The sequence below is a fragment of the Hyperoodon ampullatus genome (genome assembly GCF_949752795.1).
Source record: "Hyperoodon ampullatus genome assembly, chromosome: 17".
Classification (NCBI taxonomy): domain Eukaryota; kingdom Metazoa; phylum Chordata; class Mammalia; order Artiodactyla; family Ziphiidae; genus Hyperoodon; species Hyperoodon ampullatus.
This window is the reverse complement of record NC_136930.1, coordinates 41,132,483-41,145,594: the sequence shown is the minus strand read 5'-3', so window position 1 is coordinate 41,145,594 and position 13,112 is coordinate 41,132,483. Positions and strand designations below refer to the sequence as shown.

General features: G+C 45.3%; 1 protein-coding gene across 1 annotated transcript in view; it reads right to left on the bottom strand.

The window, feature by feature from the left end:
• The window catches only part of MATN2 (matrilin 2), a 154,307-nt gene that overhangs the window by 61,025 nt on the left and 80,170 nt on the right, over positions 1–13,112 (bottom strand). The window contains exon 5 of the mRNA XM_079722824.1: positions 12,069–12,191. Within this exon, the coding sequence (XP_079578950.1) occupies positions 12,069–12,191 (123 nt within the window). The remainder of the gene's footprint in view (positions 1–12,068; positions 12,192–13,112) is intronic.

The window sequence follows — 13,112 nt, the reverse complement described above, 5'->3', positions numbered from 1 at the left end:
AACAGCAGGTGCAAAGGCCCAGAGGTGGGAATATGCCTGGTGAGCTGGACGATCAGCAAAGAGGCCAGAGTGGCTGGAGCAGAGAGGGGTGAGAGATGAGAACAAGTGCAGATCAGGAGGGACCGTAGGGCCACTGCCAGGACTTTGGCTTTTACTCTGAGTGAGTAGGGAGTCTCTGGAGGGTTCTGAACAAAGGAATCAAGAATAGACCATAAAAAAAAAAAAAAAGAATAGACCATAGCAGGAAAATGTGACAGTAGAAAACCAGCTAGGAGGCTAGTACAATAATCCCAGTGAGGAATTGGAGGGTCGGGGGGGAGGTAAGCCAGAACAGTGCAGGAAGGAGGTGGGGCGGAGAGAGAGGGGTGGTCCTCTGGGTTGAGCTGTGTCCCCCTTAAAAGATACCTGTGAATGTGAACTTATTTGGAAATAGGGTCTTTGCAAATACAGTCAAGGTAAGATGAGGTCATTAGTCTGGGGCCTAATCCAATATGACTGGTGTCCTTATAGGAAGAGAAGAATGCCACGTGGAGACAGATGAGAGTGATGCAGCTGTAAGCTGAGGAGTGCTGAGGACCAACACCCACTGTCAGAAGCAAGGAAGGGTTCTCCCCTACAAGTTTCAGAGGGGGCATGGTCCTGCCAGCACCTTGATGTCAGACTTCCAGCCCCCAGAGCTAGGAGGCAATACATTTCTGTTGTTTTCAGTCACCTGATTTGTGGTTCTTTGTTGGGACAGCCCTAGAGAACTGTCAATAATACACCAGGTTGAAAGTGGGGTCAGTAAGATTCCTGTCAGATTAGAGGTGAGGTGAGGGAAAAAGGGAGGGAATAAGGTGGACTCAGGGATGGGGAAGGTGCAGGTTTTGCAGGGAACGCTCAGGAGTTCCATTTGGGGCAGTAGGTAGTTATTAACATTATAATTCTAACATAACTGTAAATAGGAAGACAATTACGATTTGGTGAAAGAAGTAGATCTGAAAGTTGTATATTTACAGTGATTATATCCAGGTAAAATATGGCTCTAAGGCAAAACCTGAAAATTAGAAATAAAAATGCTTGCTGTGTAGGCAAGGTAGTAGGATTAAGGATGATATTTTTTTTCCTTAAAAAATGTTTCCGGGCTTCCCTGGTGGTGCAGTGGTTGAGAGTCCGCCTGCCGATGCAGGGGACACGGGTTCGTGCCCCGGTCCGGGAAGATCCCACATGCCGCGGAGCGGCTGGGCCCGTGAGCCATGGCCACTGAGCCTGCGCGTCCGGAGCCTGTGCTCTGCAACGGGAGAGGCCACAACAGTGAGAAGCCCACGTACCGCAAAAAAAAAAAAAAAAAAATGTTTCCCTCTATATAATGACTTAGGATATCTGAATATCAAAACTTTGTAAATAATAACAAGGAAATGGAACCTGCAAATCAATACTCATGCACAATTTAAAAAAGCAAAACCATGCATTGAGAAGATATTACATACTTAACACGGTAATCAAAAGACGCAAGGGGAAAAGCTAAAGATTTTAAAAGGGTAATAACATGTGTTGTGTTTATTCTTTTGCTCCCAGGCTTCATTAAGTTTCTGTTAAGTTATTGTTTTTTTGTAACTTCACTCCCTAAAGAGTTCTAATAGCACCTGATATTTGTGATTTTAATATGCAAGCAATTTTGGTGGGAACAGTGTATTCATACAGTCTTAGGATCTGAATATCATGGACATTAGCCAGTTCCTGGAGTTGAGTCAAAATATAAATTTTGAGCTAGCAACAGATCTTTCTAAAAGTTAATGTCTCATCTTTCCAGAGCCAATGTATCAGGACTTCCCTGGTGGTCCAGTGGTTAAGAGTCCACGCTCCCAGTGCAGATGGCCTGGGTTTGATCCCTGGTCGGGGAGCTAGATCCCACATGCTGCAACTAAGAACCCACATGCCGCAACTAAAAGATCCCACATACTGCAACTCAGACCCGGCACAGCCAAATAAATAAATATTAAAAAAAAAAAAAAAAGAATCACTGTATCATTAAACAAATAACCGGGGACACTGAGGGCACAGATAAAGGATACCAAGCCCTGGCACGTGCCCCAGGCCACATGTCACAGGAGTGGGCCTTGCTGTAGCCCACACTAAACTGTATTAGCAGGAGACACTCCCCATCTGCAGCCTCCTTGTGCTGGGCCTGAGCTGCCATCTTGCAAATCTCCCAACCCCTGATATGGGTGTCTGCTGTCAGTCAGCTGCGCCCACCTCAGGCCACCCACTCGTTAGTATCCCTTCCAAACAGAAGAGCTGCTAATCTACCTGACATCCACGTTCCCTGCCCCTGACAGCACCACGATGGTGAGTGGGCAGGTCACTGTACCTAAAAGGCGGGAACTCAGACGCTGCCTCTCTCTCGAACTTCCTCTTACACACCATGGGGTATAACCTCTGTGCCCGGCCCTAAGAGAGACACTGGCCCCATATCAGACTGGGGAGAGACTAGAAACTTTGCTTAGGCCTAAAGTCTAAGCCACATACTCCAATCTCGCCTTTTTTCCCAGAATGCTCTAGAGCACAGTATCCAATACTGGATGAGGTGTTAATAAAGTTGCACAGAAGCAGCTCTTTTAATTGACCTCCACTCAACGAACTTCCGATCAATCACTGCTTTTCATGCCCTCTGAAAATATGGGACCCGATGCCCAGAACACGCTAAATGCTCAAGGTTATTGGAACCCCTGTGCTTTCGAATACCTGTGCACTTCTCTTGTTGGTTGGGCTGCATGCTTATTCTTTCTTTCTTCCTTTCTTTCTTTCTTTTTGGCTGCGTTGGGTCTTCGTTGCTGCATGCAGGCTTTCTCTAGTTGCAGCGAGCGGGGGCTACTCTTCGTCGTGGTGCGTGGGCTTCTCATTGCGGTGGCTTCTCTTGTTGCAGAGCATGCGCTCTAGGCACGCAGGCTTCAGTAGCTGTGGCACGCAGGCTCAGTAGGTGTGGCTCGCGGGCTCTAGAGTGCAGGCTCAGTAGTTGTGGCACACGGGCTTAGTTACTCCACAGCATGTGGGATCTTCCTGGACCAGGGATCGAACCTGTGTCCCCTGCATTGGCAGGCGGATTCCCAACCACTGCGACACCAGCGAAGTCAATGGTTTCATGCTTACAAAGCAGCCCTGGAGGAACACTTGTGCTCCAGAGCACCTATATACTTTTCCTATTGACTGATTGTACACTTATAAAGCATCAGTTGTCTAAGTGTGGTGGTGACCCAACTGCAACAATCATCCCTTGAGAACTTCTTAGAAATGCAAACTCTCAGGCCCCACCCCAGACCTACTGAATCAGAAACTCTGTGTATGGGGTCCAGGAATATGTGTTTTAACAAGCTTTCCAGATGATTCTGATGCATGTGAAAATTTAAAAACGACTGTTAAAATGAATCAAAGTTGTTTTTGTTTCCAAACTTTTATATGCCATTGGTACACATTATTGTAATTAATTGAAATACTATAAAACCCGATTAAATATAAGTAAGCACTAAAACGAATTGAATTTTTTTTTTTTTTTTTTTTGCAGTACGCGGGCCTCTTGCTGCTGTGGCCTCTCCCGTTGCGGAGCACAGGCTCCGGACGCGCAGGCTCAGCGGCCATGGCTCACGGGCCCAGCCGCTCCACGGCATGTGGGATCCTCCCGGACTGGGGCATGAACCCGTGTCCTCTGCATCGGCAGGCGGACTCTCAACCACTGTGCCACGAGGTAAGCCCCGAATTGAATTTTAAAAAGAGAAAAAACCAAGTTGAAAGCTTTGGAAAGAATTAAGGCAATCTGCTAACCAAAATTTCTCTAGAACCAGGCATAGATGAAACATGTAAAGGACTAAGGAAAATTTCATTAAAAGTTACAGACTCTGCCCTTAGACTGTTTTACAGAAATCTTCAAATTCTTTTCTTTTAATTAATTAATTAATTAATTTATGGCTGCGTTGGGTCTTCATTGCTGCGCGCAGGCTTTCTCTAGTTGAGGTGAGCGGGGCTACGCTTCGTAGCGGTGCGCGGGTTTCTCATTGCGGTGGCTTCTCTTGTTGCAGAGCACAGGCTCTAGGGCATGCGGGCTTCAGCAGTAGTGGCACACGGGCTCAGTAGTTGTGGCTCGCGGGCTCTAGAGCGCAGGCTCAGTAGTTGTGGTGCACGGGCTTAGTTGCTCCGCGGCATGTGGGATCTTCCCAGACCAGGGCTCAAACCCGTGTCCCCTGCACTAGCAGGTGGATTCTTAACCACTACACCACCAGGGAAGCCCGAAGTCTTCAAATTCTTGCTCCAATTTAAAAAAATCAAAATTGAAAACCATAGACAACACATTATGGGTATGATTTATGCAAGAAAGATCTTTTTAAATCATATATTTAAAAAATGAACTAAAAATTAGTAATTTTTGGAAGAGTAATCAAAAGCAATTTTTATTATAAGTACATTTATGTGTTTTAAAGAAAATGTAAATGCTTAAGGTAGGTTTGGAGATGCATTTTGCATGATTCTGCTCTTTAAATGAAATTTTTCATCAATTAGCCAATCTCACAGGATAAGAAGTTTTCTCCTGGACTTTGATTCTCGTGTTGGTTTTGTTTCTAGTGTGCATAGCTCTCTGGGGAACTGAAAGGAAAAGGGGAGATTGGCAAGGCAGGATTCAAGCATTCCTGGGTCCCAAGACCCTGGCCTGTAAAACCTGAAGGTGTCAAACCCCACTTTGATTTGAGGGCCACCCACTGGCTCACTGCCAGACGTCTGGGGACAGCAGAGAAGGGCATCGAGAGACACGGAAGAGCCCACTTCTGGGCACGTGAACCTAAAAGCTTTCTAAGGTGAGAGAGTTCCAGTCCGTTCAACTCTGACATCCTTTGCTGCATGTTTTGGGTTCTTTGCATAACTTCCTTGGTTGCCAAATTGTACTTATAAAAAGAGAGGCCAAGTTTAGGGGGTGGATATATGGAGGAGGTGACTTATGTGTGTAACTCAGAGGACTATTGCTCCAAGTCCTCTCCTACTTCAATGAAATCCTTTCTTGGTCATTTTGCCTGAAAATTCTACTCTCTACAACCAGAAAGATTAATTCCTTGGTTGTAGTTCTTCGGCCCTCCAGATCACGAAGTGCTGAGATCTCAGGGTCGGAAGCCAGGCTCGGCCTAACATGTGAGAAATCACTCATCTGTCTCCTATTTGGTGCAAGGTAATAAAGCCTAAGATTGACAGTCTCTGATTTACAATCTGGTCATATTCCAAGGTCTCCTCAGCAGGGATCAGTCTGCAAAGAGGATGGCCTTAGAAGAAACAGGATATTTTACGGAGGAGTGTTTGGGTTTTTAAGTGTGTTGATGACAGAGTAAGAAAAACCAAATTTGTCATTTAGAGAAATGGTAGAAACAACTTACTTGATGAGTATATATAAGACACACTCACAGAGTCAGAGTCACAAAACCTCTCTTACCCAGGGCATGACTGAATTCTTACATGTAGGAGTTCAAAACTCAGAGAAAGCTTCCTATTGATTTTGATAACAATAAGGAATTGTTCTGGGCTAAATTCTGTCTTCCCACCTTAAATTCATTTGTTGAAGTCCCAATCCCCAGTTGGTCAGATGGTGATTGCGTTTGGAGATAGAACCTTTAAAGGGTGATTAGGTTAAAATGAGGCCATTAGGGTGGGTCCTAATCCAATCTGATTGGTATCCTTATGAGAAATGGAAAGTTGGACACACACAGAGGCACCAGGCATGCATGGGCACAGAACAAAGACCACATGCAGAAACAGCAAGCCAAGGAGAGAAACCTCAGAAGAAATCAACCCTGCCGACACCTTGACTTTGGACTTCTAGCCTCCAGAACTGGGAGAAAATAGATTTCTATTGACACTCACTCTGCGGTATTTTGTTATGGCAGCCCTAGCAAACTAAGACAGGGAGAAATCCTTGTACTGGGGGGAGATCATGCTTCAAGCATGAGAAGTAAGCTGAAAATCTGACCTTTCAATACAAAGATTGATCCTCCCATCCCTTGTCACCAACTTAAATATCAACCATCCCATTCTCACTGAAGGTGACTGATACAGGAGAATATAGGAGGAAAGTTTTGAGGGCAGCAATAACAGTATGCTAAATTCCCATGTTATGTACCACCGTCATTCTGGGTATGGACCTCAATATGATTTTTCAAATGTTCCATATGTTTGATGCATTATTAAATGCAAGCATTCATAAGAAGACAAAAATTCATAAAGGATATAGAAATTTAGATTCAACTGTTTCTCAGTTGACCATGTATAGCACTGTTCCAAGTGCTTCCCATATATTTTTTTTAAATTTTTATTGGACTGCAGTTGATTTACAATGTTGTGTTAGTTGCAGGTGTACAGCAAAGTGAATCAGTTATACATATACATATAACCACTCTTTTTTAGATTCTTTTCCCATATAGGTCATTACAGAGTATTGAGGCTTCCCATACATTAACGTATTTCACCCTCACATCTCACCTACCTTGGAGGTAGGTACTGTTTTCCTCAATTTACACATGAAGCCACTGAAACAGAGAGGTCAAGAGACCTATAAAATGTGGATGACGACAGTACCTACCTCAAAGGATTGTTGCAATTATAAGTAAAAGGTTTCAAATAGGTCCTAGGATTTAGTAACATTAAAGAAGTGTAGATCATATTTTTATCACACTGCTGCCCTAATCAGATAAGGTTGAATTTGGGAGTAAAGAGATACCTTAATGCTACTCAGTTGTTCCACAACCGTTTACTGAGCAATTACTATGTGTCAGGCATTGCGCTAAATCCTGGATGGTAATGACAAGCAAATAGCATCTTAAGATGGTAAGACATCTTTTTTTTTTAATTTAATTTTATTTATATTTTTATACAGAAGGTTCTTATTAGTCATCCATATACACATCAGTGTATACATGTCAATCCCAATTGCCCAATTCATCACCACCACCACCACCCCCCCACCGCTTTCCCCTCTTTGCGTCCATACGTTTGTTCTCTACATCTGTGTCTCAATTTCTGTCCTGCAAACTGGTTAAGATGGTAAGACATCTTTGAAGAAAGGCAGGAAGGAGAAGCCAGGCTTTTAGCTGTGATTACCTCCAGGAAGTGAAATTGAGGAGTAATGTCTTTCAGGTTTTGATTTTATACACATCTGTACTCTAACTTTTTTTTTAATAAGCAAACGTTGATTTTGTAATTTAAAAACCAATGAAGTGGAAAAGTTTTTTTTAAAAAGAAACATGAATACTTGAGGTTGTGATCACTCAATCTCAGTCAATGATTCAAGAAAAACGTTTTGCAAGTCTACTCTGTGAAAGATGACAAGTATAGAGATTGGTCTCTGCCCCCCATGGGTTTGCAATCTGCTTGGGCAGATAAGATGCAAACAGGACCAAAGCTACCCCAAAAGACAAGGCAGTCAGTAAACATCAGGAGAGCAAGTTCAGCAAAAAATTTACCCTCAAAGATAGAGCTAAATGGTCTTTGAAAAAATGTACAGTTTTGGATGGAAATTAACACAGCTTTAGTGGAAGCCGATGGATTACAAACACCAGGACTCAACTAAAGCAAAACGAGGACTTCCGTTAGTCAGTAATCCACTCGATCACCTGAATGTTGAAACAAATTCAGTTCTAACCAGAGTCAAATGAGCAGTTAGGGAAATGGGACTCTAGCACTTGAAATTAAAGTTCCACTAACTCAAAAGTGTGGAAATGTTGGCTAAAAGGTCCTGAGTCTGGCTAAGAATTGAATGTTCTTGTGGTCACAGTCATAATTCTGGGATGAGGCAAAGTACTCCCGTGGGGTCCATTCACCAGTAGCTGGTTATGGTGAATTTCTACCAAACTTCTTTAAATGAAGAGATTAGACTTGCTGTCCCTGCTTTCTCCCCCCACCCTAGAAATCTGTCCTTTTACCCCACCCCTCTTGATCATTATCAACGGCCTCCTGGTCATTTTTGTGTCCCTAATGTCTAGCAGAGTGCCTGGTAGAGTCTGGAAATGTCTGCTGAGATGAATCAATGACTCAACTCAGTGGCTTTTTCTCTAAGTTCTGTTCCACTTGGCCTCGCTGGGGCATGACGTTAATATTGACCTGGCCTAGAAATTCTCTTTCCCATCATATTCCATGACGTCTGGTTCTCTCGCCCACCTCTCCCCAACTCCTCCAGTCCCACCTTAGGCGGTCCCTTCGTGGATATTCTTCCTGACCCACCTCTCCCTCTTGCTTCCCGCATGTGGCTGCAGCCCCAGGCTCAGGCTTCACTCTCTCCTAAGGCCACACTTCATGGCATCCAGGAGATGATGATGATCCTAATATGTGTTATAATCATAACAACAGCAATAACAACAATTGTCTAACGTGTATTAGGAACTTTACTCGTTATCTTATTTAATCCCACAAACTATGATGTAGGTATTTTTACTCTATGTTATAGATGAGAAAACCAAGGCTCAGAAATAAAAAGACACATGACTAGCAAGTAGCAGAACTGGGATTTGAGCCCAGGTGTCGCTGTATTGAAGGTCCAAAACAAACACGTAAGTGAACACCGGAAACGGAAATTAAAATTCAGAAGGAAATGGACTGTGCTGCTTCCTGCCTGCACCACTGGTTCCGCTCTCTCCTTGTGGTGTTAGCGCTGCCTCTGCTCCCTCTCGACGTGTCCTTGTAGGTGTCCCATCTCAGCTTCAAACCCACTGTGCCTAAAACTCCTCATTATCTTTTCTAAAAATCCCATCACTGTTGCCATCACCCTCAGAGTCATGGAAGCTCAAACCCAGGATTCGACTGTGACTTTTCCTCCCCCTCTTTATTCATCGCACCTTCTCTCATTCCTCACCCCTTCCTTCTCTCTTCATTTCTACGGTCGCTACTCAAATCTGGCTCTTGTCACCCCTCACCAGAGGGCTACCTCTGGTAGCCCTAACTGGTCTTTGCAGCCCTCCCTATCTTCCTCCTGGAATCCATCCTGCCCTCTACCACGAGATTAAGTTTCCTGAAATGAGGCTTTGCCTTTATCAGTCCCACTTAAAAACCCTTTAGTGTCTCTTTTTCAGAGATAAAGTCCAGACCCTTTAGCCTGGTTTTCAAAGCCCTGTATACTCTGATTCCACCTGCTGTCTTCAACTTCATCTCCTACTTCTCACCTGCAGGGATTCTCTGCTTCAACAGAGTTTGTCTCCTCAACTGCTGAAGTCAGGTTGGCCTTAACTAGGGTGATCCTATACTTTCACGTTCAGACTGGAACCCCCTTGAAAGTGAAAGGGAGTGCTCTTGAGAAGTGAGCCAACAGCCATAAACTGGTGTTATCTGTGGGGAGGAAGGTGATCTCTGCATCTTACTCTTCCGCCATCTTCCTCCCAATCTCCAACAGCCATAAACTGGGACCCTCCTGGATTAACTGGGATTATGGTTCCCCATATTCATACCGTTCTCTGCCCATCTACATACAGGCCACTCAGACCAGGGGCTAATGGAATGCTTCCAGGGTCCCTAACAGCCTCTGTTTCTCCTCTAAATGTCCTGCTCTAAGTCTGATACCTGGAGTCTCCACTTTGACAAGTCCCTTCAGATTGATGTCTTCAGGTTCGGCTGCCGGTTTAGCTTTCAGTTTGGTGGCTTCTCACTGTGACCGTCTCTCCTGATCTACCAGCTCTCAACCTGGCCCTCCCGGCCCGGTCTCAGTCCGCACCTCTACACCGTCACTGCCCTCATGCCTCCCCTTGCCTTAGACATCTGTCCCATTGCTACCCGTCCTTCCTCACCCAGATGTCCCCCACACTAGCCATGCGTCTGTCCCTCTTCTCTGACCTCCTGTGGCCTCTATTACCTCTATCATTTGCTTTGCACTCAGCACAGCCCCGTCGACATTTTGCAAGTTTGTTCAGTCTCCCTAACCAAAGCAACTGGCCACAAAAGTCCAGGGCCACTCAGTCATCTGACTCCCAGCCTCTAACAGGTCAGGCATTTGGTGGAAGAGGATGAGAATAAGAACCTCTGATGCATCAGGCCGGGGTCACACATGGTCTCTCCCAGTTTCCCATTCTTCAGCTTGAACCCCTGCTCTGAGGAAGGCAGACATTCTTACACACTGACAGAGGCAGCAATAGCAACACGCATCTCTGGTAAACACAGTTCACGCCAGCTCCCCGGCAACCACAGCATTTCTTCTCAGGCTTGTTGCTCTTCAGTAAATGTCAAACTCCAGAAGTTTCAGCAAAACCCTTAGAGACTCAAAGGCTGTCTACTACAGAGGACCGTTAGGCAATTATTTGGCAACACCCAGAGACCTGGGCTCCCCACTGCTTTCCAGTTTCCCGAGGGCCAAGGCTGGTCTCCTGCTCCAGCCATGGCCCCTAATGCCCCTGCTTCGCCAGCTCCCCGTCACTCACACAAGCTCTGGGCCCTCCCTGTTCTTTCTCTCACCCTAATTAACCAGACACCCTCAACCTGTATCCTGTAGCTCAGCCTTACTTCCAACTGATTTCCTTCTGACACAGCAGCACCCAAAGTTTCTCCCCATTTAACAACCGGTAAGGGAAAAATATATATGTAAAACAAAATAGAGAGTATGACCTCATTTTGGTAAACATTAACAAAATGTTTAGAAGTAGATATTTATGTGGGGAAAGGTTTGGCAGAAAATACAACAAGCTATTACTAGTGCTTTTCTCGTCTAAGTTCCTCAATGAAAATAGATCACTTGCATAATAAAAATGAATGAAGAAAAAAAAAAAAGCTGGTGTTCCGCATTGGCTTCTTTTTTGCCAGTGTTAATGGATGTGGTACCCTGCTACCTATCACGGTCACCACCCACAGAATAAGGGGGAAAAAACAACGCAGGCTTAGGAGACCAATTCCATTTGTGGACTTCTGATGAGGGCCGTTTTAATCTCCATCCGTGTGTAAAAACAAACAAACAAACCCATTTTATTCTCATCATCACCTGCAAAGAACAGGCCCCACCCGCACTTTTGTTTTGTTGCTTTTTCCTTTCCCATCCTCAGCTAAGAATCACAGTGTGCTGGAAAGCGTAAGTTCTATGTGCAAAAAAATCATCATTGACTGTTTGCGGGAAGCAAAACAGAACAGGTCCTCTGAAAACAACAGAATATGGAACAGGACATGTAGGTATTCAGAGTTAGCAAATGAAGGTTCCAGTTCTGATGTCAGTCAAGTCCTTTTCCTTCCTTTCCTTATGGATTTTCTGCCTCATAAGTATCCAGCTCAGTTTACTGAACACCTACTATTTGCCAGGCACTGTTTGTTGGTGGAAAGATAAATGAGGCTGTGCAAGTTTAAAGGGCTTTGCAGACAACCTGGGAGGTGCCACATGCATATTAGGGATTCGCTGGTCTGCCCTGCAGGTGCCGATGAAAACCATTATCTGTCACCGAAGAAATTAGGTGCCATCCCCCCACCTCTCACCGGCCCTCGCAATGTGGAGTTGCTGCTCAGTGGGAAACCGCTCAGCTGATTGTGAGCCAGTGCCTGTAGTCCTGAGCACTGCCCTTGAGACTTCTTACCCAGGACCAGCGTTTAAGGCTGCTATTTGTTTTCTCTGACCGTGGTGTCTCACTACACACAGCTGGCCTCTCACACCTGGCCGTCACTGGAGCTGTCACTGAGCTGCAGATCCGTACTTAGAAGGAAGGCTGCCTGCCTCTTCGAGGTGCCACTCAGCCACCTTACCCACCACCAACTGGACCTCATGTATAACATGTGAGCTATACTGAAGTCAGGCCAGCCCAGACATACCTTCCAAACGGAACGAAAATCCGCCCAGTCCTTTCCGAGGCACTCAGTAACGGACAATTTTATTTACATAGATTATCATAAATATGCCTTTTGCTGAGGGCCCAGAATGAGAAAATGCTAACCTCAGCCACAAACGAAGTCTTTAAAATTCAAATTCTGACTAACAACTAGACCAGAGAACTTGGAGCACTTTGTTGAAACTCAAAGGAGAGCAATTGGATGTGTGGGCACCCCCCTCCCTTCTTACTAGCTTCTCTTGTGCTTCCCCATCAAGCAAGGCTGGGTGGGATACTCACCCACACACCGTTTCCCGTCCTCGGCCAGGGTGTAGCCACTGTAGCACTGGCAGACAAAGGAGCCCAGCAGGTTCACGCAGAGCTGCTCGCAGCCGTGGTCCTCCGCTGCACACAGGTCCTGGACTGGGGCAAAGCCATACCATTAGAACATGGCTCTCAAGGAGGTGACCCTCGGTGACCCATGGCCATCAACAAGCAACTCTACAGCACTCGTCAAAATAACCTTTAGGGCTTCCCTGGTGGCGCAGTGGTTAAGAATCCACCTGCCAATGCAGGGGACACGGGTTCGAGCCCTGGCCCGGGAAGATCCCACACGCTGCAGAGCAACTAAGCCTGTGTGCCACAACTACTGAGCCTGCTCTCTAGAGCCCGTGAGCCACAACTACTGAAGCCCGTGTGCCTACAGCCCGTCCTCCGCAACAAGAGAAGCCACCTCAATGAGAAGCCCGCGCACCGCAGTGAAGAGGAGACCCCACTCACCACAACCAGAGAAAGCCCACGCAGCAACAAAGACCCAACGCAGCCAAAAATCAATAAGTAAAGTAAATAAATTAATTAAAAAGAATAACCTTTAAAAAACATTGCAAACGTTATAAGATCATAGTGGAAAATTTGGGAAACATAGAAAAAAAAATAGAGAAGAAAATTCACCTGTAACCCCCCACCTGCAGTCCTACCATCCAGAGGCCACCGCTATTAACACTCGGGTGTGTTTCTATGTATATAGAAAAACTCATTTTTCAAAGTTGGAATTATTCATCTCTATTAAATGCATTAAATAATTTAAAATTAACATCAATTTGTGGGACTTCCCTGGTGGTCCAGTGGTTAAGACTTGGTGCTCCCAACACAGGGGACGTGGGTTCGATCCCTGTTCAGGGAACTAGATTCCACATGCGAGAACTAAAAGAGCCCCATGCCACAACTAAAGATCCTGCACAAGGCAACGAAAATCCTGCGTGCCGTACCCAAGGCCCAGTGCAGCCAAATAAATAAATTAATTTAAAAAACCCACGAATTTGTATTTTTCCCACCTCAATGAAA